Below are 26,536 nucleotides of genomic sequence, written 5' to 3' on the forward strand. Positions count from 1 at the left end.
TGCCCACCGGAGAGCTCTTTTATCTCTGGTGTTCTCCGCCCCGCAGAGGCGGCTGTGGCTCTTCGCGACGTACCCCCTCTGGCTTAGGTTTTCGGGACGAAGGAGTACGCGAAGAAAAGGAGGCGAGAGGGGGCTGTGGGCCCCCTCCTCACAGGGCGGCGCGGCCAGGGCAGGGCCCGCGCCGGCCTGTGAGGGGGGCCCATGGCGGCCCTCCTCAGCTCCCCCTTCTGGCTCCCTTCGTCATCTGGAAAAATAGGAGTTTTCGTGTAATTCCCGTCAATTGTTGATCTTCCGAAATATTGCGTTCTGACGATGCTTTTTCCAGCAGAATCCTGGCTCCGGTGCGCGATCCTCCAATAATCATGAAACATGCAAAATAGATGAAATAACATAAGTATTATCTCCAAATATGAAATATATCAATGAATAACAGCAAATTATGATATAAAATAGTGATGCAAATTGGACGTATCAAGGTGCCGGTATCTTCATCTTGAGATAAGCCGTATGAGTTGAAGCCATGAACGCTGCCAATGCCGGCCTCCCTAGCAGTGCATGATAAGGACTGTCTAGGTCCACCACTTCAAACAGAATGTTTTCAACCCGGCAGTTGTCACGTCCTCCGAATGACACATCCACCCGGACTTTTCCTACCGGTGCGCAGGACAGGCCCGGAACGATTCCGTGGAATGTTGTGTGAGTTGGCTGTAGCATGTTTTCTGTTATCCCCAGCGTACGCATTGTATGCTTGTACATGATATTTATGCTACTTCCATTGTCTATCAGCACCTTGCTGAACTTGACTCGAGTTTCTGGCCCTTGCATGATTGGGTCCACAACAAGAGTGTAACCACCCGGATTCGGCATGATCTTGGGGTGATCCTTAAACGACCAGGTGATTTCCTGATCTGACCACAGCATGTATCTGGGAATTGCCGGCATCACTGCGTTCACTTCCATGGAACGACGATGCACGCTCTGCCTGTCAGTTGGCTCAGTGACGAACACAACACAACATAAGTGCGGGTCCTTGTAAACGTTCTGGCCCAAAGGTGCCGGTGGTGGCGGCTGATCATTGCTATCCTCCACCCGGTTAACTTGCTGGTGCTGCTGTACCGGTAAAGCGTTGGCTCCGGTAAGTGGTGGTTGTGGTGGTAGTGGATGTTGCCGCAGCATGTCTTGCGAGGGCGGCAGTATCGTGGAACAGCCTTGCGCGTGCGCATATTTTACCGCTCCTCTCAACATCAAGTGCTTGATCCAGGAACAGTCTTTTGTCAAATGATTCGCCGGCTTCGACGGATTCGGAGTGTGAAACTGGCATGGTTGCTCCATTGCTGCTTCCATTGTGTATCTCATATGCTCTTGCCAATATTTTTTCTCTCCCCACTTCTTCTTTTCAACCCATTGCTTCTTAGGACCCGCCCATGGCTGCGATCCGGTTTTTTGCCTTTGGCTCCCGCTGGGACCGAAATGTTCTTGCACTACGCCGTCGTATGTTTTTGTGTCTCGGGGCAACTGGAAGTTGCGTACCGGTGGTTCTTCTCCCATGATCCGCGGGCCAAAGCATTTTGGGCCAGGGGGACCTTCAGCTTCGATCATCTCAGAAAGATACACTCTGTCCAGCCTGTGCCTCGCATCCTGGCCTGGCAGGCATCTTTCTCCCACACGTTCCCCTAGAGGGTTCCGGTAGGTTCCGGTTCGTTCCACTCCGAAATCTGCTTCATCGTATCTTATTGGTTCCGCGGCTCTTGCTTGCCGGTACCTTGGTGGTGGCATCTCATCAACATACGCTGCCCTTGCAGCTCGATAATTTTGCCCGGTTTCATATCTACCGGCATATTCATTTCCGGCATTGCCACGACCTGCTCCATAGCTTTTTCCTCCGGCCTCGTGTCGCCCGGCTTGTTGTTTCCCGGCAAGAACCGGATCATACACGGTCATCTGCCGCGCATTCATTTCTTTTTCTTTTCTTCCATCCGGGTGAGGGGACGATGCATGCCCCTGGGACTTGCTTCCGGCATTTTTTGCTGAACGCACAGATTTTGATGCCGCAGCTGCTTTGTTTTCTCTAGCAAGCTCAACATTTTGCTCCTGAATCACATCAAGCAGTTCTCTAACACGATCTTGCTGTTTTGCTAAAGCATCTCCGCTAAGCGATTCACACAGTTCCATAGCAGCCCTAGCAGCTTTTATAGTTTTATCCGGGCTACTATACTTAGGTTTCTCTACGATGCTCAAAGATACAGAGGTACTCTTGGCGGCAAGAACTTCCTTACGCAAATCTTGATCTAGACTGCGAGCCTTAAGCTGGTTTTCCGGCATCCTAGCAGCCTGAGCGCTAACTGAAGCAAAGCCATGGGCAGCGTTATACTCACGTAGTGTCAGGTTCAGCTCGCGCTGCGCCCGGATGATGTCCGCGCCTCCGGAAAGCAGCGTCTTGCGCGTTGCCTCCAGCTCTGCTTGAGCCGCAGCGGGGTCGATGTTCTGCGCGATGGGCATCGCCAGCACGTTCATCGCTGCTTGGAGTGGAGTCTCCGGTGGTGTAGAAGATGTTCCCGCAGCGCCCTCGTTGCGCTCCAGAGGTGGTTTTGCCGGGCGCGTCGACGTCGTGCGCCCAGCTCCTTCTTCCACAGCTTCCTTGCCAGCACCAGCCGCGCCAGCCATCATCACCTCCACGCCGCCGGCGGCTCGGCCAGCACATAGCCACCTTGGCGGATCCGGCACCACCAGCACCGGCGAGAGGCACTGGCGCACATGGACAGTGCCGAAGTAGATGCGGTGGCTGCCGAACTCGATGATGCGGCCGTTCTTGGGGAACTTACCGCCGTTGGCGAAGCAGCCCGCGTTGTCGTTGATGAAGTCCATGGAGTAGATGCGCTGCACGAGCGTAGACACCGTTTGCTCGCCGGAGACGTCGAGGAGGCCCGCCCGAATGTGAATTCCAGCAAGCGCCTCTTCATGCCCCACGGTGGGCGCCAACTGTCGTCGTGGTGAACAGACAGATGCCATAGGATGGCTTAAGTTGGGGCCGAATGGGCGCTAGAGGATTCGGGGGAGGGTTTTTGGTTGTATGAGATGGATCTCCGGATGGTATCTTGAAGAACTTGGCCTTGGTTAGAGGAAGAAGAAGAAGAACACAAGTCTAAACTCAGCTCTAGATCTCTCTCTTCATTGATCTCAACAGATTACAGGTTTTTGGATACAAAGTCTCACGTAGCATAGCATGCCCGCGATGGGGTGTGCCCCCTCTCCTTATATAGGGGAGAGGGTGGCTTACAGGGGAAGAAACCCTAGGAAACCCTAATGGCACCTTTGAACAGACAAACTACTTTACAAAGTTACTTTAATCATGGGTGACGCCGGTATCTTCTTTAATCAGGGAGGCTGACGTCCTCCGGATGCTTTTGGCGTCACCTTCCCCTTTTGGCATCAGGGCTTCGTTTAAAGCTACTTTGCTTAGCTCATCTTTGTCTTCTAGCTCTTGAGAGAATCTTTGACCAGCCTTGCCGACGTGCTACAGTGCACCTCTTACCGGCAATCCGGTGTCTTCTAAGCTCACACCGGTATGCCCCTCTTTGGGATACCGGTAAGATTTACTTAGCCCAAAAGCTTAGCTTCACTGTCCGGAATAAACTTTAAACCGGTATCTTGACGGCTCAAACCATCCGGTTTGGCATGCCTTTGGCATACCGGGGGTCATCCCCCCAACAAATGCAAGAAAATAAAGATACAAAGATATTGCTACAGTAGTAGGCAGTACCTTGACTCAAAAATAAAACAAAAAATGCAGAAATAAAACAATGGGTTGTCTCTCAAGAGCGCTTTTCTTTAAAGCCTTTTAGCTAGGCATGATAATTTTCATGATGCTCTTATAAAGATAAGAGTTGAATATAAGAGAGCATCAAAAAGCAAATACCAAACACATTTAAGTCTAGCCCACTTTCTATGCAAACGAATCTTGTAAGAAAACAAATTATTGAAGCATGAAGCTACTATCATAGAAAGACAAAGCAAGTGCAACTTCAAAATTTTCAACAAAAAGAGAGGTGACTTGATATTATTGAGATATATAAAACCATGTCTCCCTCTCTCATGATAATTTTCAGTGGTATCATTGATAAACTCAACAATATAGCTATCGCATAAAGCATTCTTATCATGATCCACATGCATAAAAGTATCATTACTCTCCACACAAGCATAATCAATTTTATTAGTAATAGTGGGAGTAAAACTATCACATACTAATCATCATAAATTGGAGGCATAGAATAATCATAATGAATTTTATCCTCAATAGTAGATGGACTGAAAATATCACAATCACCATAACGAACTTGAATATGATAGACAACTGTATATTAGAGAGATGGTTTTGGGTAATCCCTCCATAACTATGACAAGTTTCATGAGGATGACTGTAATTATAACCTATGTTATAGTATTCTTTATAATAATTGTCAAAGATTGGAGGCATAGTGTCATCATAAGAAATAGAATAGTTATCTTCCAAAGTGTGTTCATCTGTAAACATACCATCATTGTTACTAGAAGGAGATGTATCAAACATATAATCATCAGTAGCAAAAGGATTTTCAAACACCTCATCCCCAAGCTTAGAGCTTTCTATATCATCATGGGAAGAAACATGGATAGTACTAATACTATGGAAATTATTAACATCATCATTTTCAGAATTAGTGTCCCAGAGATCTTCAATATCAAAAGAAGTGTGCTTTTCCCAATCATGATCACTAATATAAATAACAGGCATAGGTTCATCACCAAGTTCAGAATCATCGAATTCAGAATTATAAGTATCAATTGTAATAGGAGCAACAAGTCTGGAAGAAGATATCGTTTCCTCTCTCCTTTTACTCCTCTTCTTCTTCTTCTTCGTTCCCTTCTTCTTCTTCTTTTCCTCTTTAGGAGGGAGAGGCTTGAAAGGAAGCTTCTCCACATAACCTGATTTATTATTAGAAACAATAGAAGAAACTTGGGAGGATACCTCTCTTTCATTAATAAGAACAAAACACATATTAGTCCTGTCATATTTTGGTAAAGTCCCATCCTTTATAACACTTTGTATGTAGGTGTTGGCATGGCAATTATTAACACAATAGAGATAACATCCATGCAACACACTATTCATATCAAGATCACTCATATCTAACAAAGAAATATTTCTTGATAACTCTTCACACCCCAAAAATAAAGTAAGTTCATCATGCTGATTAGGAGTGATCATGTTATCACAATGTAGACTTGAAGTACTCATTAAATTCGAAATACTATCATCATGACCAGAACATTGAAAATTAAAATGACCCACTTCATAGCAAAGTTCACAAATAAAAGGACGGAGGTCACAAACTTTTTCACCAAGATCTTTTAGAGCCTTGTACCACATTCTAGTTTTTTCATTCCTATGATGGATACAATATTCATCTTCGATTTGATTAATTCCACAAGGTCTATGCATTCCACAAAAATTAACATGCTTATAAGAAATAGTATTTTCAGAAGTTTGGACATGTTTATTGCAATCATTAACAACAATTTCATTTTCCATGCAAGTGTCTTTGAAAGGTTCATGATACACGTCCCAATTTTCTTTAGGAACATTAATATGAGAAGCAAAGGTTCTACAACAATCAACAATAATTTGAGAATCAAGACCATAATTATCACTAAGCTTTTGAAAACCAGCAGTTTCAATGAAAGACTTAATGCATTCATATTCATAGTTTATACCTGATTCTTTACCTTTGTCGTTCTCCCAATCTGCAGTATTGCTTTGAATTCTTTCAAGAAGATCCCATCTAGCTTCAACCTTCTTACTTGTGAAAGAACCCTGTGAACATGCATCTACATAATCCTTATAATGACTTGAAAGCCTTGCATAAAAATTAGTAACAATTATTTCCTCAGAAAGCTCATGGTTAGGACATTTGAGTATTAATGTTTTTAGTGTTCCCCAAGCTTGAGCAATGCTTTCTCCATCATGAGGGTAAAAATTATAAATGCGATTCCTATCTAAATGCACTTCATGAAGAGGATAAAATTTAGAGTAAAAGAGAGATTCAAGCTGTTTCCAATTCGATGGTTGTTCATCCAGCAGCCTATACCATTCCTTTGCTTTGTCCTTAAGTGACAATGGAAATAGTTTCCTCATAACATTTTCACTTGATAAACCTGCAATCTCAAATAACTCACAAAGTTCTGTAAGTTTAGACAAGTGAACACTTGGATGGACTGATCCATCCCCTACATACTGATCATTCATAACCCTTTCAACAATTTTCATAGGTATTTTAAAAGGAATACTTTCAACAGGTGGATTTGGAATATCACAAGCATCATTCGAATTACCACATATTGGAGACAAAGCACTATCAAGGCAAAATACTTCATCCAAAGCTGAGGAGCAAAAAAGATTATTTTTATATAAACTAGCTTCCCCAAGCTTGGGTTTTTCCATAGCATTAAAAATAATGGTGTCAAATTTTTTTATACTAATAACATTACTACCACTATTATGCAGACAAACTTCCATAGGTTTTTTAATTTTCTCTTCAAAAGCATCATGTCCTAATTCAATATAAATTTCATAAAGATCTCTAATTTTGTTGTTGTTTTCCATTAAGCCTAACTAGTGAAATAAAAACAAGAAACAAAAAGATATAATTGCAGAATCTAAAGGAAATAGCTTCGAGCACTCACACACCGGCAATAGTGCTAGGAAATAGCTTAGTAGACGGAGGATGTGAATACCTTTTACCTTACCTCCCCGGTAACGGCGTCAGAAAATAGCTTGATGTCTACGCACGCTTCTATTCCTGTAGACAGTGTTGGGCCTCCAAGAGCAGAGGTTCGTAGAACAGCAGCAAGTTTCTCTTAAGTGAATCACCCAAGGTTTATCGAACTCAGGGAGGTAGAGGTCAAAGATATTCCTCTCAAGCAACCCTGCAATTAAGATACAAGAAGTCTCTTGTGTCCCCAACACACCTAATACACTTGTCAGATGTATAGGTGCACTAGTTCGGCGAAGAGATAGTGAAATACAAGTAATATGGATGATTATAAGTAGTAATTGCAATCTGAAATAAAAATGGCAGCAAGCGAACATGTAGCAGAACTTGTTGGAAACGGTGTTTCAATGCTTAGAAACAAGGCCTAGGGATCATACTTTCACTAGTGGACACTCTCAACAATGATCACATAATTGAATAAATAAATGCTACTCTAAAACACTCTCTTGTTGGATAACAAACACCATTCATTGTGTAGGGCTGCAAAAGCACACCTCAAGCCGGAGTAAACAAGCTCCACAATGTCATAAAGGAATCACACACGATGCGCACACTGTCACCATCACACCGTGGAGAGTGACTCCGGAGTTCATATTAAAGTAACCTCTAGAGTGCATAATAGACAAGAGTAACATCTACATATTCAACTAGATTACAAAGCTCATGATCACATAAAGATCACACCATGGGAGAGAGAGATGAACCACATAGCTACCGGTAGAGCCCTCAGCCTCGGGGGAGAACTACTCCCTCCTCATCATGGGAGACAACAACAGCGATGAAGATGGCGATGGAGTCGATGGCGATGGCTCCGGGGGCAATTCCCCGTGCCGGCAGGGTGCCGAAACAGAGACTTCTGTCCCCCGAATTAGGGTTTTTGGTGGCGGCGGAGCTACGGAACTCTTATGGAGAAATCGTTCGTCTCCTTAGGGTTTTCAGGGCAGGAGCTTAATATAGGTGTCCGTCTCCTTAGGGTTTTCAGGGCAGATCTATTCTGAGTCGGTTATTCTTGTATCTTTTCGACCAGAAGTCGTCCCGGACGCCTATATAAGTGCCCAGGACGCCCCCTAGCTGCTTTAGACCACGTTTAAGATAAACCATAGTTCTTAGTTGTTTGGTACGCAAAACTATTGAATACTACTCTCCAATTCGCATCGATCTGGAGTTTTATGCTACTGAAAATTTGTGTGATCTGCTGTTCCATTGGGGATTAGAAGATTGCAATCTACCGCTTCGTGGTCGGCGCTACGTGCACAAGTGTGTGGAGTTGCGAATATCTTGCAGGGTTGAGGTCTGTTGCATTGGCTACAGGAATCAATCGAGAGACTTCGTCGGCATCATACAAATTACCTACACCATATCATCGATTCCCTCCGCTGCATACACCATTGTGTTCATCACCACCGTCGCTTACTGAGAAGATCGGACCACCCCTTATCACTTATGTTATGCTGTCATGTTATGAATGTGCTTAAATTTGTAAATTATGTTTAAAAAAAGTTTGGTTCCCTAAGTTTTTGGGGTTCGGTTCTACGGCGTAAAATTTAAAATAGTAAATATAGAAAGTTAAGTTTTTAAGAGGCTTTTGCTCCTCTAATTTTCTTACTTCGGTTAGAGATGCTCTAATCTGTGAGAGCACGGAACCTACGGTCGGGTAGGACATCTCAATTGTCGCTAATTCCAATTTTCATAAATTTTCAATGCTACGAGGGCGTCAGCGCAAAGAGTCAAAGAATCAGTCAAAATAAACCAACCAGACTACCATCTAAAAAAATCTAGGCTGTTCTGGAAAATCGAGACTGGTTAAATGTCATAAACAAATCCACGAGGTCCATAGTAGCAGCACCATCGCTTCAGAGTTCAGACTTGACAATAGATTCAGCGAAGACACGCGTGCACCGCAACGAGAAGTCCCCGATCGACCTTGGGGTGATTGATTACTCCGCCGCGAGAAGAAGTTGGGTGAGATGAACTGGGTGAGCAAGAAGATCCACCTCTACAACGTCACGATGGGCCTCTACATGCTCGATTGGTGGGAGCGATGTCTCTTCAGTATCCTTCAGTTTATCTCCACTTTGTTGCCGCTTGCTGGCCAATTTCGTCTGTGTTACGGGGAAACCCGTCTCTCCGTCTAGATTTGCCATTTCTTTAATTGGATCCGATTTTGGTTGTTCCAGCGAACGAGATTTAATTTTGGGCACAGTTCCAATTCGTTCTCGTGGTAAAACGAGTTTCTTTCTAGTTGATAGCGTGGTATTGATTTCTGCAGCCGTATGGGTTTCGCTTTGAGAAAGGAGAATGGCTAAATTGTTTTCAACGATTTGCATTATTTATCCGGCTACTTCTTGCATACTTTTCCCCTTTAACTCGAGTAGACATAATGGTCCTGATCCTGCTCTGTTTCATCTTCCTGAATGGATCTCGCTTCGCCATCGACGTCTATCAGAGGTACCCATCCCACTGCCTAATCTCCCCATCTCTACTCTGGAAACTTATATATAAACTATTGGGGTCAAATCTTAATTTAGTTGTGCTCCTGTAGATCTTTAAGTTGAAGGTTTGATTTCTTTAAATATAGCCGTATACTCTCAATTGTGCTATCTACCTATGGCGAAAATGGGTCTCCTAGCTCGTTTAACCCGTTCATTTTACTAAAAACACTTCCGATAAGACTATTACTTCAAAATTCACCTTATCTAGTCTAATGAACTTACTTTACTATGTGTGACAATCATACTCAGCGTTTAAAGTTGTTCCCGAGCTTCACCATAGCTGGTGCCGTGTGTCTCCACTTACATGATCGGCCTAGACCCGTCAGAACTTCTACTGCCGGGTCATAGTTGGTATCGAAGTATTTGTTTGTTGAGAGGTGATCTTTTATTCTATTTGTCGTTAAAGATTTTTGGGTGGAGAGGGGGTGACTGAACCACTACTGGCACCAACCCCAACATATATAGTACTGTAGTAAGAAGTTCAGTGTAAGTAAAGTAAGAGAGTATGTTGCAGAAGAAAAAGAGGAAGAAAAATAAGCTGGAGAAGGAACCAGATTGCCAAAGAGCACATTCCAACCCAACCACCTATTTAGCGAGTCTAATGTCCTCAGATTGATAGATTAATTTGAAACTTGATTTGATTATGTTTCAGTAGCGCCCGTTAGGTTGTTTCAGGTCAGTTTAATCCTTATTTTCAACGCTAAGATGTAATTTTGGTTGCTGAGTACAATACACAAGTGGAAATGGCATCCTGGAATCTAAATTCAAGGAAGGTTCGTGTAAATATGTAAATTTAGAATCTGGACATTTACATCCACAAACTTGTACAAGTGGCCGGAATTTTTTTTGATGTACTGACATGCCATCCACATGGAACTGGTAGCTGATCTTGCAATTCACATATGGTGCTAGATGTTTGACATGGTACCCTCCCTTTTCTCCTCCCTGGAAGCCTAGAGGCATTTCCTCAAACTATCTGTGTGTCTAGGTATCTAAGGCAACAAGTTGAGTCGAGTCAATTAGATTTCCTCCCCCCCCCCCCCACAACTGATTGGTGGGTAGTTAACGCAGTTGACCACTAGTTAAGCTAAGGGCAAAGCAGAGTGAGGAACTGCAGGAGCATCACTCGATGACTCAAAGGCACAAAATTGCAGGTTGCAGCATTCGATTCCACATCTAACTAATAGTAGTAATAGACAGCCAGAGCAAAGAAGAGGTAGGAGGGGCTATGGCATCACTCAACACTTGGAATTTCAGCACAGCCTGAAGCTAAGGAGGCAGCTCTTGTAGAAAAACAGGCTACGTCCACACAGCAGACTAGCAGACCAACAAACCAAAGAAATTAAGAGATGGCATAGGAGAGAAAAGGTGAGAGGAAACTGAGCAACTGATCTTGGGTTAGGATCTCAGGTCTTTGAGTTAGAGGCGAGGTGGAGGCGGCAACGTGTTGGGAGGCCTCGGCACTGGAGAGTCTCACAAGCGGAAACGACGGACCTCTCGCAGACAAGATCCGCACAATGTGGATGGCGCTTGGATGCCTCAGAGGCAGAGTACTACCGGAGAAAGGTGAGGTGGTCAGGGCCTGGAGGTGGTGGTGACACCACCGCACTTGCCACGTGCAAGTTTAGTTATAGCCCTGCTTTGCAAGTATAGGTGTTCTGTAGAAAATAAAAACTAGACTAGCCTCGATGGGCTCGAAAATGCTCGCCCAGCATGGAGAGCTGTCGGTACAAATATGAGAAAAGTGCTAAGGTAATAGGTTCCGTGATGGTAACTGCTGTGCATGCTCATACTTCCTAGTTAGTTGGTACCCAGCTGAAAATGAAACAAACCAAACAAGTATCTAGGCCTTGTAGACTGTGGCCTGTGCTCACTATAAACCATTACCCAGCTAGGCATTATCAACAGAACATCTAAACATCCCCCAAATATCCCCACCAAAACTTTTGTTGAAGTGGTCACATGCAACCTAGCTGCGCAACTTGCCTTCCTTGGTCGACTTCTAGCCGCCTAGTCAACAGCTGGCCGATAAACATGCTGCTCGACTCGCTCTGCTAGTCTAGTTGCTGTGCTAAGCCGTGCTCGCCTATCTTCTATCTGACATAGCGACTAACTATGGTCCAATCGACAACTAGTCACTGGCTTAAAACCATACAATGATACAAATATGATCAGCAACGTCTTGCATGGGATTCAAGATATGGAGCGCATAGCCAATCTTGCTGGTTTTACATCACGCATGAACGTTGGACCTTTTTCAACCAATTAAACAAGTTTTTGGATTAAATGTTTAGTTTTATGTTCATCAACTTAGATGCATCTACTCATGTTTAGGTAATACCATTGGCGCTATACTCTAATCTATAATGTTAGTCAGAAACAAGCTTAATACCTTAGTGGATACTAGGAAACATGCCCGCGCGTTGCTGCGGATTTTAAATAGGAAAAATATTTCCTATCATTCGGAGGCTAGAACAGTGGGTAACGTCCGGCTGCTTGGCAGTTTGATAGAGCCGATCGTCCCGACGAAACTGCTCCCGCACACCAAGTAGCACGTTCACCTTATCCCTATCTCCTCTAGTATTTTTTTGTCATCTTCGTACACGCAAGTGAGCTCCTCCGCGTGAATTTTTGCCGCTCCATCGTTGTGTCACCATACGCCAAAGCAGTCATCACACCGCCGTTCGCGCAAGCCATCGCGCCACCGGTTGCTGCCCCACGAACGCCGTCGTCCATCCCCATCCATGGCCATCATCTGCCGCCTTTCCCATCTAGGACCACCGCTGTAGCGCCTTCCTCGTCCTTGCTCGTGGTCGGAGCAGTCGTCTTGGCAGACACGCACGAGAGCGCGGCCTCCGGCTTGGTTGGCCTTGTGCACCTTGCAGCCATGGAGCTTGCCTCCGGCTTGGCCTCGGCGCACAAGGGGTGTCGAAGGCGGTGCTACTTCGAATCCATGGCGGAGGTCGGTAACCCCAGTTCCCTCGGCGCCCCATCGTCACCGGGATTGTGCCATGGTTGTTGCGACCATCGTTGGCGATTGCTACGAGGGAAGATAAAAAGTGTTGCCACGCGAGATTGGGTGTGCTTCAAGCCAACATCGACGTGCTGCCCACTGGCAACGGCGGTGCTTCCAATGGGCAGGGCTGCTAATGGTCATCGACGGTGCTGCAAACCGTCACCGGTGGCGCTGTAAATGGCCAACGGATGTGGTGCAAACGTCAGCGGCGGCGCTGCAAATGGCCAACGGAGGTAGTATAATTTTTTTGCTACAATATCTCCGGGGAGGTCTACGACGAGTCTCCGGCGAGGTCATCGACCATTCTCCGGCGAGTCAACATCGATGTTGCAACTGGTCATCGGAGGTGGTACAAATGTTTTGCGGCTACCTTAGTGTAATATTTGTGCTACAATGTCTTCGGGAGGTCCCTCACGAGGTCTTTGATGAGTCCCCGACGAGATCCTGGTGAGGTCTCTGGCGATTCTCCGGCGAGGTCTCTATCGAGTCTCCAACGAGACTGTGTCTGGCAGGTTTTTTCTATTTTATTTCTAGGTAAACTGTTTTTTACTTTAATAAAGCAAAAGCGGTGTTTTTTGTGCTGTGACAAAGCAAAGTTGAGATTTTGTCTAAAACTGGACACATGTCAGCCTGTAAGGTTGGAGGCTGGGAGGTTCGATGTCTCTGGAGGATTTCTATCGCTGTCTTTTTAAATAACTAAAATACTCTGAGAATCCGTATACTTTTCTATGTTCATTTATTAAGCCAAACTTTGTTGATATGTTAAATAGCGTTCCCATCGTACATAGAAAAATGTATACACTTATTTTTTTTTCCTCAATGGATTAGTTACGTGGGCATTTTTTTGATGATGCTCCATGCATTTCACGTAGACTTGCAGTAATGTGGCGTATGATTGGTTATTTCTCATAATGTTCCGGATAATATGCTATTCATTCTATTTTTTTCTGAAATTAACCTGAAAACTGAAAAAAGAAAGAAAAAAGGATAAAAAATGGAAAGCCCTACCTACTTACCGGATGAACCCCAGTCCAGCAGCCACCGGGAAGCCCAGCTAGTCCCCTGCTGACCTATTCCCGTAGCCTCTAGCGCATACTCCCATCTCCGCCGCCAGCACGCACGGCCGGCACTATCCCCGCTAATTCCTCTCCCCATGTTGCTCTCTCTGCTGCTTCGCGCTTTGCTTTCCCCGCCATGCCTCGACCGGCTCCAGCGTTGGCTGGCTGCTTCTGCCCACGTCTGAGTCTTCCTTCCATCTCAATCGCTATCAGTTACCCCCCGTCATCGGCAACTGCCATTACCGATTCTTCTGCCCCATCATGTGGAGTTAATTTCCTTTCTACCAGATCTTATGAGGCTGCTTGTTGATATCAGGAAACTTGAGCTATATGAACCGGCTGGACGCGCTATAATTGACCTAGGTGGGACTATTTGGTACTACTACAAAAGATATCTGGGCGTCTGGTCGCTGCATCTGCATTCAACGGAACGGTTAGGAGGGGTTCCCGGCCCATGATTGATTACTACGCGGCCCAGTACGGGATAAATAGACCGAACTTGTACAGATAAATACGGTACGGGAAAAACGTTTCTGGTTTGTTTGAGCGGTGGCAGTAGAAGTAATTTTGACTGACTAAAAAGGGTACTAATAAAACGGACGAAAAAATTAGGGAGAAACGTTTCTCCCTTTATTAGTAGGTATAGATTATTGTCCCGCTGCATACTTTTATTTTTTTTCTCAAAAACATGATGGTGACAAACTACCAATTAACTGTAATACGACGAGGAGTACTTCTGTTAGAGTACATCATGGGCCTGGCTATAGCCCATTAGTCTTAGGGTTAATTAGAGATAAGGGTCACTTACTTAGGGGTCAAGTAAATCTCTCTATATAAGGAGAGGAGACGTATCAATCTAATCAAGCAAGAATTAAGAAGGAAATCCCTTCCCTCTTGCCACCGGCCGTGGGCAAGGCCCCCGGCCGGCCCTCTCGCGCCCTCGCAACCCTCTCTATCTCCCTCCCAAACCCTAGTAGCCACATAACACTTGGTATCAGCTTTCCCGGGTTCGATCATGTCCAGCCCTCCACCGAGTTCATCCCACCCGCCGCCGCCGCACTCCGACGTCCCCGCCGTTCTCTCCCCGGCAGAGATCACCGCAGCCCTCCGCGATCTCGCCACCGCGGTCCAGGAGATCCACCTTTGGCCGGCCCCTACGGCCGCCGCCGGCCGCGCCACCAGCCGCCACCACCGGGCCGCTGCTCCTGCCGTGGCAGCCGCCGCATCCGGCGGTCTCCGCCGCGATCGCCGCCACCACCCCGCCTCGGTTGCCGTGGCCGTCCCAGCCTCGCGGGCCCCGTCATGGCCGTGGCCTCGCCGCAGCGGCCGGCGCCGCCACCGCCCGGTTGCCGTGGTCGTCCCGGCCCCTCGCGGGCCCCGTCACGGCCGTGGCCCCGCTGCAGCAGCCGGCGCCGCCGCCACTTAGCCCCGGGCCAGCTACGACCGCGCCGGCGGGAGTTCCGATCCAACAAGTCCGGTTCCCGCCCTCGCCGTCACCGCTTCCGTCTTGGATCGCTACCCGCCACGTGTCGGCAGCGGTGAGGTTGCAGGCTGCAGCGCGCGGCCTCTTAGCGCGTCGGCGTGTGCGGGAGATGCGTGGTCTGCAGCTGCCGCTCCTCCAAGTTGCCCTTCGCTGCGCACATGATCTCGCTCTCGTTCGCTGCGTCGGGGCTCTTGGTCATGCGGTTTCCCCCACGAGCGGCGGGCATGTTGTTTTTCCCGTGTGCAGCGACCTCAAAGCCTGCAACATCGGCGGTTGGGGGGACGCACCCCTCCTCGACAGGAGCGCACTGCGTAACACCACTGCATTCCGCCGCCAGCCTCCGCGAGGGCGCCTCCGCTGGTCGCTCTTGCGACCTCTTCCAGGTGGCCATACACATGCACTCCTTTTGTCCAGCTGGTGTCCATGGGACCCAGGTGGGTGTCCACTTTTTGTTAAGGGGTCTAAAATAGAGCGTTCCAGCCCATTTCAGGTTGAGAATAATAAAATAAGCCGAGATGTAAAAGGCTTATCGAGTCAAGTCATCGTTATAAGTTGGTTAGGTTGCAGCTCGAGGACGATCTGCATGTCCAGGTGGGGTGTAGTGTTAGAGTACGTTATGGACCTAGCTATAGCCCATTAGTCTTAGGGTTAATTAGAGATAAGGGTCGCTTGCTTATGGATCAAGTAAACCTCTCTATATAAGGAGAGGAGACGTATCAATCTAATCAAACAAGAATTAAGAAGGAAATCACTTCCCTCTTGCCATCGGCCGTGGGCAAGGCCCCCGGCCGGCCCTCTCGCGCCCTCGCAGCCCTCTCTCCCCCTCCCAAACCCTAGCAGCCACATAACAACTTCAGTCTTTGCTTAGATTAGAGCTCGTATATTGAATGGTCGTAAAATAATCAGCTTGTTAACTATGGACATCTGCAAGATAAGCTTTGATTGGGCTGCTATTCCAATCATAACAAACTTTTGAACTGCTTCGTTTTATGTGTGGCCAAACCACGCAAAATTAAAACCCCTGTTGTTAATCTGATTATTGATCATTATGTTGTTCTTCATTCAAAAAATATATACCTTCATTCTTTCAAGGAACTAATAAGCTTGTAGAAATTGTTTGTCTCTATTTCCGAATGAATCTCTTTCAGTCGTATTGTTGATCCTTGACGGCTTTCTAACGAGAATCCCTCTTTCAGCCACCTGAAAGTTATGTTCATGAATGGTGGAAAATATGACATGGGAATCGGCATGCCCTCGTAGGACCAACAGAGAGGAATCAAAGTAAGCTGGTGTTGAAAATTCAACGTCGTTCAAGTAGCCTGGAACTGCAGTTTTTTGTACGAAACAGTTGCAATATATGTGAACTTATTTTCTGTTCCCTAAAAAAATATATTTTCTGTTCCCTAAAAAATATTTTATGTTGTTCTTGTACTATGTTCTTTTAAGAGAACATGCAGGAGCTGTATGTATATGCATTATTCTTGCTACAGTTGTAGATCGGATTGTACTGCTGTGCATAACTTTCGCGGTATGATTGGATGAGCATCTTCAGTCGCGTGAGCGTTTTGGGGACGTGTTTTGTTCGTGTCGCGTTTAGGGGATGTCGCTCCCCAGCCCCCAAACATTAAACAAGGGTTTTTGAAAACATAACCATTTATTAAATATAGCATACAAATAAATATGGTTGCGGAGATTGTTTTCAAAGTAAAATACAACGAACAATAAAACAACAAATAAATAGGAGTAGATCAATGTGCCGCGGCATTTCCTTTGATCGTCCACAAATGCTCAACGAGATCAGCTTGAAGTTGCTCGTGAACATTGATATCACGGATCTCTGCGTGCATGGCGAGCAAATCAGCAAAATCTGCAGGCAACTTATGATGAACCTCCGCAAGAGGGCCTTCACACTCATATGGACTAACATGTGACCTGTCATGATTCTTGCGGTCATTATCGATGATCATGTTGTGTATGATCACACAAGCCTGCATCACCTCCCACATTTGATCATGAGATCAGCTTAGAGCAGGGTACCGAACAATTGCAAATTGAGCTTGAAGCACACCAAAAGCCCGCTCGACATCCTCTTTGTCGTGTAGCAAAGTGGAAATTCTTCTGACCTGATGGATTCGAGGTTGTTTTGACAAAAATGGCCCATGTTGGATATATACCATCGGCTAGATAATAGCCTTTGGTATATTGGTGACCATTGATCTCATAGTTGCATGGTGGAGCATGCCCTTCCACTAGTCTGCTGAACACCGGAGACTGCTGCAACGCGTTTATGTCATTGTGTGATCCCGCCATGCCAAAGAAAGAATGTCAAATCCTGCCACGGCTTCAAGCACCACACTGCAATATACATGACGCCCTTTGTATATACTTTGCCAAGAAAACGGGCAGTTCTTCCATGACCAGTGCATGCAATCGATGCTTCCAAGCATTCCAGGAAATCCTCTGGCAGCATTTTGTGTCATGATCCTTGCAGTCTCTTACTCAGTTGGCCCTCTCAAGTAGTATTTGCAAAACTTTTCCACCACAGTTCGACAAAACTTGTACATGCACTCAATGACAGTAAACTCACTCATGCGAAGGTAGTCGTCCTGTGTATCTGCAGGTGCTCCGTATGCAAGCATCCTCATGGCGGCGTTACACTTCTAAATCGATGAGAACCCGACAACGCCTACAACGTCGTGCTTGAGCTTGAAGTAGGGGTCGAACTCTCGAACGTTGTGGAGGATATTCATGAACAAACCCTTGCTCATCCTATACCGGCGCCGAAAATTGTCGGTATGTGTTGCGTCATCTGCGAAGTAGTTGTTGTGCAATATGGTATGCCCCTTCATCCTCTGCTGGGGCTTCGACTTCTTTCTCCCCGGCCTTGATCCTCTGCGGCGCGGCCTCTTCCTCTTCTCCGCCTCGGCGTTAAGCACGTCCTGGAGGGCCGCGATGATCAGCAAATGCTCCCGGAGGTCGTCGTCGAAGGCTTGCTCGTCCTCCAGCAGTAGGACAATCATCTCGTCGTCGCTATCCATGTCTGAAGCAAAATCAATGGTTAAAATTGCGCGGCGGCAGACGACGCAACGAACAATGCCCAATCGCGCGTACATGACAAGTCGTCGAGCACCTTGTGTGCGCGGAGGTGGGGTGGATTTGACGCCGCGTTCTAGGACGCGCAGGCCAAGCGACGGCGGCGGAACGACCGGCGAGAGTGTCAGTCGCGACGATGGTGCGGACTCTCAGAAGAGATCAGTCGTCGAAACGGTCGCAAATCCAGCGGCGGCGGAGGGGTGGGAGGCGCGGGAGGGAAGGAGCGACGAGGAAAAAGGCGCGAACCAACGGTTTATGGAAATAGTCGCCAACATGTGGGAGCTCGCCTCGCTTTTCGTTGTGTCCGGCATGCCCGGAGCGTCCCTGTGGGACGGAGATGGTCTCGAGGCGCCGAACACTGTATCGGGACGCGTCGGACAAAAAGCGGCTCTGAAGGACGTGGCTGGGAACGTTTTTTTATCCGACGCGTCCCAAATTCCTTTGAGGGACGGTTTGGAGGACGCGACTGGAGATGCTTTTATATAGTAAAAGAATCGACGACCCGCACGTTTGGAACCCGGCTACGGGCGAGGTCTAAATCAGGAGCATCAATGTCTGCTCTTAGATTCACACTTAATATAGCAGCTAATTAATACATTTGCTTTAACTTTTCTATACCAGTTGAATACGAGATGAAATACGGCAAGAGTTAAGGCAAATGTCAGAATAGTTAGTACTAGGGAACAAAATTTGTCAGAGTAGTACAATGTTCTTTTATTCTATATACGAGTTGCTAAATTGAATCTCAGCTTTGCGAATGAGAAAATGGAATATCCAACTATCAGGCTGGATTAGTGAAAATGATTACTTGCAAAACAGCAGCATAATTAGCACATTACACATGTAAAACAAAAGAATATAAAATAACATCATTTTTTGAGACCGAAGCATTCGAGCATTCGACAGAGGTTAACAAAACGTTAACAAACTAATTATAACTCTAAATAGTGAAACTAAGAACAACTGAAAATGAAAGAACACCGCTTCTTCACAATGGGATCCATTGTTTTCTCAGAGTTCGTAAAACAATATTTTAGAAACATCATTATTTTAATGTATGGATAGATCCATCCGCAGCCATCACAATTTATCAATTGTGTAGATAGACAAAATGATTAATTTTGAACACGAATATTTGAACACAAAATGTCTATCAATGGTGTAGGTACTAAAAAAATCAAACATAACAATGTGAAGTTAATAAATATATGTTTCATCAAATAGTTGCTTCTAATTTAGAGCTTACTGAATTCATGCATATTTTGAGTAATTCTCTGTCGAATCTTCTCCATATGATTAATATATTTAGTTCATCAGTTTATCGATGAATTATGGATAATTTCAGGAACTGAAAAATGCATATAGAGTACTTTTTTTTTTATCGTGAAGCATTTGGATTGGAAGAAAATAACAGGTTTCCTTTACCAGATTGGTTGAGATCGAAGAAATTGTATACAAATCCAACATGCAATACAGGTTGAATCATTGAAACCAAAAAAAACTTCGCCGTGTCAACTGAATCAGTCCAAATCATGCACCAAAAAACCAAAAGAAATACACAGTACAACTGAGCTAGCCCGCACCGCCGAACAGCCGCCGCGGTGGGTACCAACGCCGGCCAGGAGGCGCGCTGGAGCTCGAGGGCACGAGTGCTGGTGAGTATCTAGACGCGGCGACTCACCGTTGACGGCCGCTGCGCCCTGCCGAACACCACGTTGACGGCCGCTGCGCCCCGCCGACAGCCTCCACCACCAGAGCTAGCTCGGCCATCCGGCCGCATTTGATGTTGCTTGTCACCGGAACAGGCAACCCACTGCCCAGATCTGGCCAGATCGAAGGAGCATGCTGCCTTGGACCTTGGGTGCACGAGCACGTCACCTAAAAGAGCTTGCTGCCTTGGAGCTTAGGCCGAAGAGCACATTAGTGAGTGGAGCTTGGGAGGAGGAGCAAGAAGGTCAGAGGAGTTCGCTGCTGGTAGGAAGCTAACTAGTAGTAGTAGCTTGGGTGAACGAGCAAGAAGGCCAGAGGAGCACGACAGCAAGTGGCTTCTTGGAAGTTAATGCGGGACAGCGTCTGATCGCCACCCACATAAATTAAATTTTGATGGAAATACCAACAGTATACCTGAACAATATACGTATGCTGTCAGCAACGTGGTGCCCTGTGAGTGGAGGAGTTTTCATCCTCGCGCGTTGCCGTGTTCCGTTCGCTATTTTCGAAGAATCGACCCGAAGTTTGGGACCTGGCAACCCGCGCGAGAATCATATCTAGTCCACTAATTCGTGCTTTATGATCTGTTGCTAATAAAGCAAGTAATCAATACGTTATATATACACGTGGGATACATATTGCATACAAATATGAATACACGTTTGGTGGGCCAGGGTCTTTAAGTGCTGACAGATGCAGCAGCTGAACAAGATCCTCTGACGTTGAGTTGAAAAACTGCAGAGGGACATAGTTATTCTCCTTCGTCCGTTCACCATCCAATGGCAGCTGCCGCAACAACAGGAAACACACCGCAGCAGCCCAAAGCCCAACTAATGGGAGATGGAAAACGACGCTATATCACGTTTTCTAGCTTCTAACCATGGAGTCGCTGACGCTCCGCGCATCACCGTCGACCGCCTCGCCCAACTCCGCCTCCCGGCCGCATCTAGCGGGTGGCATGCGTCTGCGCCTCCGCCTTGCTTACTCCGACGGTTCCGGCGCCGGTTTGCCGGACCTGTCTTGCCGCCGGGCGTTGCCCATAAATGGCCGCTTATACTCCGATTGTTCCGGCTCTTGCTAGCACAATATTTTTTTGTAGCTGTCCTTCTGAAGAGTTCGGTTTGTACATGTTTGTTACCGGCAAGGAATTTGAGAACTGTTGTGCGGAAACCTTGTGGAGCTGAGTTTATAAATACAAAACTGCAACTTTCGTTTTGTTTTTGCTCTTTGTTTCTTGCTCCAGTTTCTGCACTTTGCAATTTTTGGCACTGCTCTTTTGCGCTCAACGGCTCAATTCCAAACTCAGCTGAAGATGGTGTCCCCATCCTCTTCTTGGAGGACACGGCCAGCATTGGCAATGGCGGCGGCACCCTCTTTGAGGAAGCGGCCATTATAGGGCAACACCGGCGGCAAGACAGGTCCGGCTCACCGGCGCAGGACCGTTGGAGGATGCAGATGCGGCGACGCAGACGCACGGCACGCGCTAGATGCAGCCGGGAGTTGGAGCTGGGCGAGGCGGTCCACGGCGATGCGCCTAGCGTCAGCGACTCCATGGTCACGAGCGAGGCAACGGGATAGCGCCCTTTTCCATCTCCCGTTAGTTGGGCTTTGGGCTGCTGCGGTGTAGTTCCTGCTGTTGGGCCAGCTGCCATCGGATGGTGAACGGACGAAGGAGAATAACTACGTCCCTCTGCAGTTCTTCGGCTCAACGTCAGAGGATCTCGACGCCAGCAGCTAGCAGCAGGTACGGAGTTGTACTAGCGAATTAAAGCTCTGGCACATGGATTTTCAAACACACCCCGAGTAAATACATTGCTAATAAATTTGCGACGAACGTCATCTTGATCTTTCCCATGTCTAATTACTCCATTGGCATCAAAAATTGAATTTTGAAGATTAACTTTTGGTAAAGACTACCTATCGTAGTCCGATACAGTGCAAAACATCGGACCGATCCGGCACCGTCAGATTCCCATTACATCACTCGGCGCGCATGCATCCAGGTTTCATGCTAAAATAAAGGTCGCACGTTGCCCACCTCACCCATAATTCCGGTTAGCTCCTCCCAAACTGATCACTAAAATCCCGCTCGATTCGCTCCTCCAAAAAAAGTTGCTGCGTCCGCCTCGTGTAGTCGTCGTCGCCGCCACCCTGATCGTCGGTGGCCTGTGGTCTAGAGTCGATCGGGGCGGCATAGCCAGGCCGGCAAGGGTGTAGTACTGACTCCAGACAAAGCAGCCTGTCGGAGATTGCTTCCTTGAACATCTATACAAATCGGATATATAGGTAATTCAAACTAAATTTGATCATCGTTTATGCTGAATTACCATAAAGTTGCTGCTCCTTTCTGGCTTGATCTCGTAGTCAGCTTGGAGCTGCTCTGATCTTACCGTGGCGGTTGATCTGGTCTTGCCGTAACGGCACTACTCCGATCTGACGGTGTGGCTCGCCAACAACGACATCCATATGGATTGATCGGACGGGAGAATGCATCCTCCACACCAACCAGTATGAAAAAGAATTGTCGCCGCGAGATTTTTTTACATGATTTCTTCGATGTTGGATCACTATTTTCATGCAGGGGTTTTATTTTAAATAGGTCGATGCTATCAACAGTATTGGGACTGCATTCTGCCTACAAATCCTAGCCAAGTCATCAATGAATTTCATCCAGATGGCGTGGCTTATGTTCAACGAGGAAGACCAACAGCAGAAGCAAGCGAGCATGCGGCGTGTCATTCAAGGGCTAAAGCCTCATGGAATGATGTCTCCATGCGCCAAAGGAAATGAACCAAGTGTTTGTAACACATTGTTGCTTATGCATCTATAAAACATACCGTCTTGTAGAATGAAGCAAATTTGTTGTATGTAGGAAGCGTATGAAAGTGCAACACTGCTATTTTTGATAACTTGAAGGAAGCAAATACGTATATTGTCTGAAATATGTCAAATGAATGTATGAAGCACTAAAATGTACTCCAAGTCTCCAAGTATAGGAATGAATCTTCCACAAAAAAAAGAAAATATTGCAGGTTTCCTTACTTGTATGCTTCAAATATGTATCTTGTTTGAAATATGTCAATTGAATGTATGAAGCACTAAAATGTACTGTAAGTATAGGAATGAATAATGTTGCATGTTTACAATACTCAGTGTGCTTCATAGGCATATGAATGAAGCTTCTGGCACTTAAATCAACTATGTGCTTCCGGTACATTATGTTGAACCGTTCAAATTTCACGTTGGTAGATCCCAACATTTTTGAAATATGTATCACTTTACACACGACACAAATTATGTATGCCACATCCAAGAATTTTCATTAACCATGGAAGCAATATTAATTTTGATGTCCACATAAACATAGTTTGATATGCTTCAAAAAATATATTTTTACATAGAAGCAAAATTCAGCTCTAACGGAAGCAAATATTAGTCGCAAAGGAAGCAAAAATAAATAACATCAGAAATTTGCATGCCTGAATTTTGCAAAAATTGCATGTTAACGGAAGGAAATTTGCATGCCTGAAATTTTGCTAAATTGTTGCTAGTTTCCTTCAAAACGGGGTTTTTGGTTTCCTAAAAATCCCGAAGAGTTAAGTTTGGGAAGCAGTCAAGGCGTATCCTAGTAATTAGTGGTTTCTGTTGATACGAGCAGTTATTTTGGAGCATGCAATCAGGCGCTGATTTCATGGAAACTCACACCGAGCCTTCTTCAAAATCTAACGTCCAGAATGCTTCCTATCGTGCGGCTACAGAATGGTCCGACGGGAAGCCACAAATCGGGCGCCGATTCCTAGTGGCCCCCCTTAACTTTTACGTCTTAGAATACTAAGAACATAATAAAATGTTAAAATATAAAAAATGTGATTTTACACAAATAAAAAATTAGACATTTTATTAATTATTTTTGTGTTATAACAATAATTTTGAAACGTTATTATTTGAATATATGGAAAGATCCATTGATAGCCATATTTAATTATTATAACTAGTAATTATTTTGTGTTAGTATTAATCAATTGTGCAGATAGTCAAGATGATTAATTTTGAAACACAAAGTTTTGAAAATATTTAATTGGCGTACGTCTCCAAGTAGTAAAGGCATATTGGACTGCATGTGACAATTATGGTCGTCATTACCAAATGAGAGATTAAGCTACCTACTACTTGTGTTAATTGGAGTACACAAGTAGGTAGTATGATTTAATTCTAATGCAGTTGCGCTTTGCGTACAGTTTCTCACAGACACGTATAGTTAGCAGCGTGACAATTTGTACTAATGAATCATTGGTGTAACAGTAATTTTAATATATGGAAAGATCCATTGACAGCTGTTAGAAATAATCACCGGCGGAGATATTATAAACTTTGATTTTGTACTGATTAATGGTGGAGGTAGTCTAAATGATCAAATTATAAAACCAAGTTTTAGACACAATTTTTGTATCAGTTGTGCATATAGAAAAAAAAGGAACATCTTTTATTAGTGGTGTAGATAGTCAAAAGTGTGATTTGTACTAATCCAAGTTAAACATTTTGTACTAAATCCGGTGCTTATCCAAACTGAAATTTTATACCAATGGTTTCCGTTTTATAACAATAATAATTTTGTACTAATGGTTCCTTGTTAGAACAATAATTTTAGAACATTATTTTTAATATATGAAAAGATCTGTAGCCAATTGTCACAGATAATCAATCAATGGCGGGGATAATCAAAATGATAAGTTTTGAAACACATTTTTCTGAATGGTGTAGATACAGAGCGAGGAGGAGGAGGCTGTAGCTGCGGAGGAACTTGTTGTTGCTGCGGTGCGGTGGAACTTGTTGTTGCTGCTGAGAGCGGAGATGGGCGCCGCCGCGCAACTGCAAATGGCCCTGCTACCAATAAATGTTCAGTAAATGATACTCCTACTGAACATACGGCGCTAGAGGAGCTCGCTGTCGTGGAGCTTGGCAGAGGTGCACAACAGCTGGAGAACTCACGCGGAGGAAGAGGAACATGGCGGTGGAGGTGTTTGTTGCTTTGGAGGTCGGGCGAAGGAGCACGGCAGCCGGAGTAGCTCGTGCAGTGCAGGGGAGCATGACAGCCGGAGGAGCTCGCTGCCATAGAGCTCGCATGGAGGAGCACGGCGACCTTTGAGCTCGCTCGGAGAAACACGACAGCCGAAAGAGAACGACGGCCAAAGCAGCTTGAGCCTTGAGCGTGGGAGGAGGAGCACGGCGGCTGTCGACATGATACTAGCTACTAGCTGTTTGCGCATGGAAATGAAGAAGCACTGGGAAATGGCCAGCGCAGGTGGCCGGTAGGAAATTAACTCAACCTGTCGGTCTCATCCTCTGTCCCGTCTATTGCATGTCAGATATGCACTGTACAAATGCATCAAATACGTGTTTTATACATGATTTTATACATAGATGGCTAAACACATGTTGCACTCTGAGTGGAATTGTTTTCATCCTCGCGCGTACCCGGATTCCGTTCAGTGTTTCCGGTAGAAGAATATGTAAGTGTGTGACCTTTTCCGAATTCGTTTGTGCTACCAGAATTCAGACCAGAAACGTCAAGCTTGGAAAAAATGCACGCCTCCGACAATTCGGGCATCTCATACTTTTGTTTTCTTTCCAAGACTAATGTTGCAATTAGTTTATCTTCGGTCTGCCCTTTTATTTCTTGCATGCGTGTTGAAATAATTGCGTTGGCAAGATGTAACCATCATTAGCTCATGACCTACCAACTATGGCAAGGCCTCTGGAGGGTATCCATTTGTTTTACCCGAAGTAAACAAGAGCAAACACTTCGTGTAAACAAGGACATACACTAAATATTTTCTTGGCATAATTCCTACAAGATTTTTTTGGAGGATTTAATTTGCAAGATCAAAGACTTATCAAGATCATATAAAAACTTTCAAGCACTCAAGATTATATTAAGAATTGGCGATTTTGACAAAAATAACCTATTTCTGAAAGAAAAGCACAAAATGACCCTCTGGCCAAACCATTTCACCGGATTAACCCTTTTGTGTGGCGCCCTTGCCATCGGCGTCACACTTCACTATGTGGCGCCATGCAAACGGCGCCACACCTCCATGCTGACGTGGCGTGGTCGACGCTGCGCGCCGTTGACCAGCCGACGTGGCAGGAATGTGTGGCGCCGTTCGCATGTGGCGCCGTTCGCATGGGTGTGGCGCCGTTCCGAAGGGCGCCACACATCCATTTACACTAGTAGAAAAATGGGCAACCGTCTGAGCCTTTAGTACCGGTTCACTTACGAACCAATACTAAAGGGGGCATTTATACCGGTTCCTCTGCCCAGGCAGGCGAGGAACATCTATACCGGTTAGTGAGGGCCTTTTGTACGGGTTCGTGCGGGCCTTTTGTACCGGTTCATGCATGTACTACTTAATTTGCGATCTTATGCAATTACATGTGTTATATTTTAGGGATTTCTATTTTTGTGCCCTCAGGTCCTTAGTTGTACTCAGTTTTCCCCAGCTCCTTAACTTTTCCTCAGTTTTCCCCTCCTCGAATTTGAAACACTCACAAGTGCTGGAACGGCTGGTAGCCGTCAGGTCAGAGGCCCTGGCCGTTAGTCTGACCGGGTGGGGCTGCACAGGGGCAGCTCCTCCCTGACCGTCTCGTGCTGACGAGTAGGGTCAGGAGACACGTCGGAGCAGCCATCCATCTATCGCTGACGTGTGAGCCGTTTTATTTCATGATTTTATACGCGGTGCTGCCAATGACAAATGGGACCGCTCTACAGGGCTGCCGCAGCCAATGACCAGTGGGCTCGTCTATTTTTCAGGAAAAGACATATATTGCTGCTCTGTGGGGCTGCCGCAGCCAATGAACAGTGGGGTCATCTA

At 45.8% G+C, this 26,536-nt stretch overlaps 1 protein-coding gene and 1 long non-coding RNA gene across 2 annotated transcripts; both read left to right on the forward strand.

The window, feature by feature from the left end:
* The first annotated feature begins 8,577 nt into the window (after window positions 1–8,577).
* On the forward strand, window positions 8,578–16,392 carry LOC127333569 (uncharacterized). Its single transcript, XM_051359950.2, has 3 exons — window positions 8,578–8,864; window positions 9,188–9,260; window positions 16,058–16,392. The coding sequence occupies exons 1-3, from the start codon at window positions 8,780–8,782 to the stop codon at window positions 16,119–16,121; spliced, it is 222 nt and encodes a 73-aa protein (XP_051215910.1). The 5' UTR covers window positions 8,578–8,779; the 3' UTR covers window positions 16,122–16,392.
* Window positions 16,393–21,833: 5,441 nt separating this feature from the next.
* Window positions 21,834–22,705, forward strand: LOC127330198 (uncharacterized). The gene is made up of 2 exons (XR_007869178.2): window positions 21,834–22,172; window positions 22,264–22,705. It is a non-coding gene; the product is annotated as an uncharacterized lncRNA (long non-coding RNA).
* The last annotated feature ends 3,831 nt before the right edge of the window (window positions 22,706–26,536 follow it).

Source organism: Lolium perenne, chromosome 2, assembly GCF_019359855.2.
Source record: "Lolium perenne isolate Kyuss_39 chromosome 2, Kyuss_2.0, whole genome shotgun sequence".
In the NCBI taxonomy this organism is placed as follows: Eukaryota; Viridiplantae; Streptophyta; class Magnoliopsida; order Poales; family Poaceae; genus Lolium; species Lolium perenne.

What these genes read in the sequence shown, in the direction of transcription:
- LOC127333569 (XM_051359950.2), top strand. Translation starts at nt 8,780, where the DNA reads ATGAACTGGGTGAGCAAGAAGATCCACCTCTACAACGTCACGATGGGC. An exon ending in GTGGGAGCGATGTCTCTTCA is followed by an intron (nt 8,865 to 9,187) that starts GTATCCTTCAGT and finishes TAACTCGAGTAG; the next exon opens with ACATAATGGTCCTGATCCTG. An exon ending in GCCATCGACGTCTATCAGAG is followed by an intron (nt 9,261 to 16,057) that starts GTACCCATCCCA and finishes TCCCTCTTTCAG; the next exon opens with CCACCTGAAAGTTATGTTCA.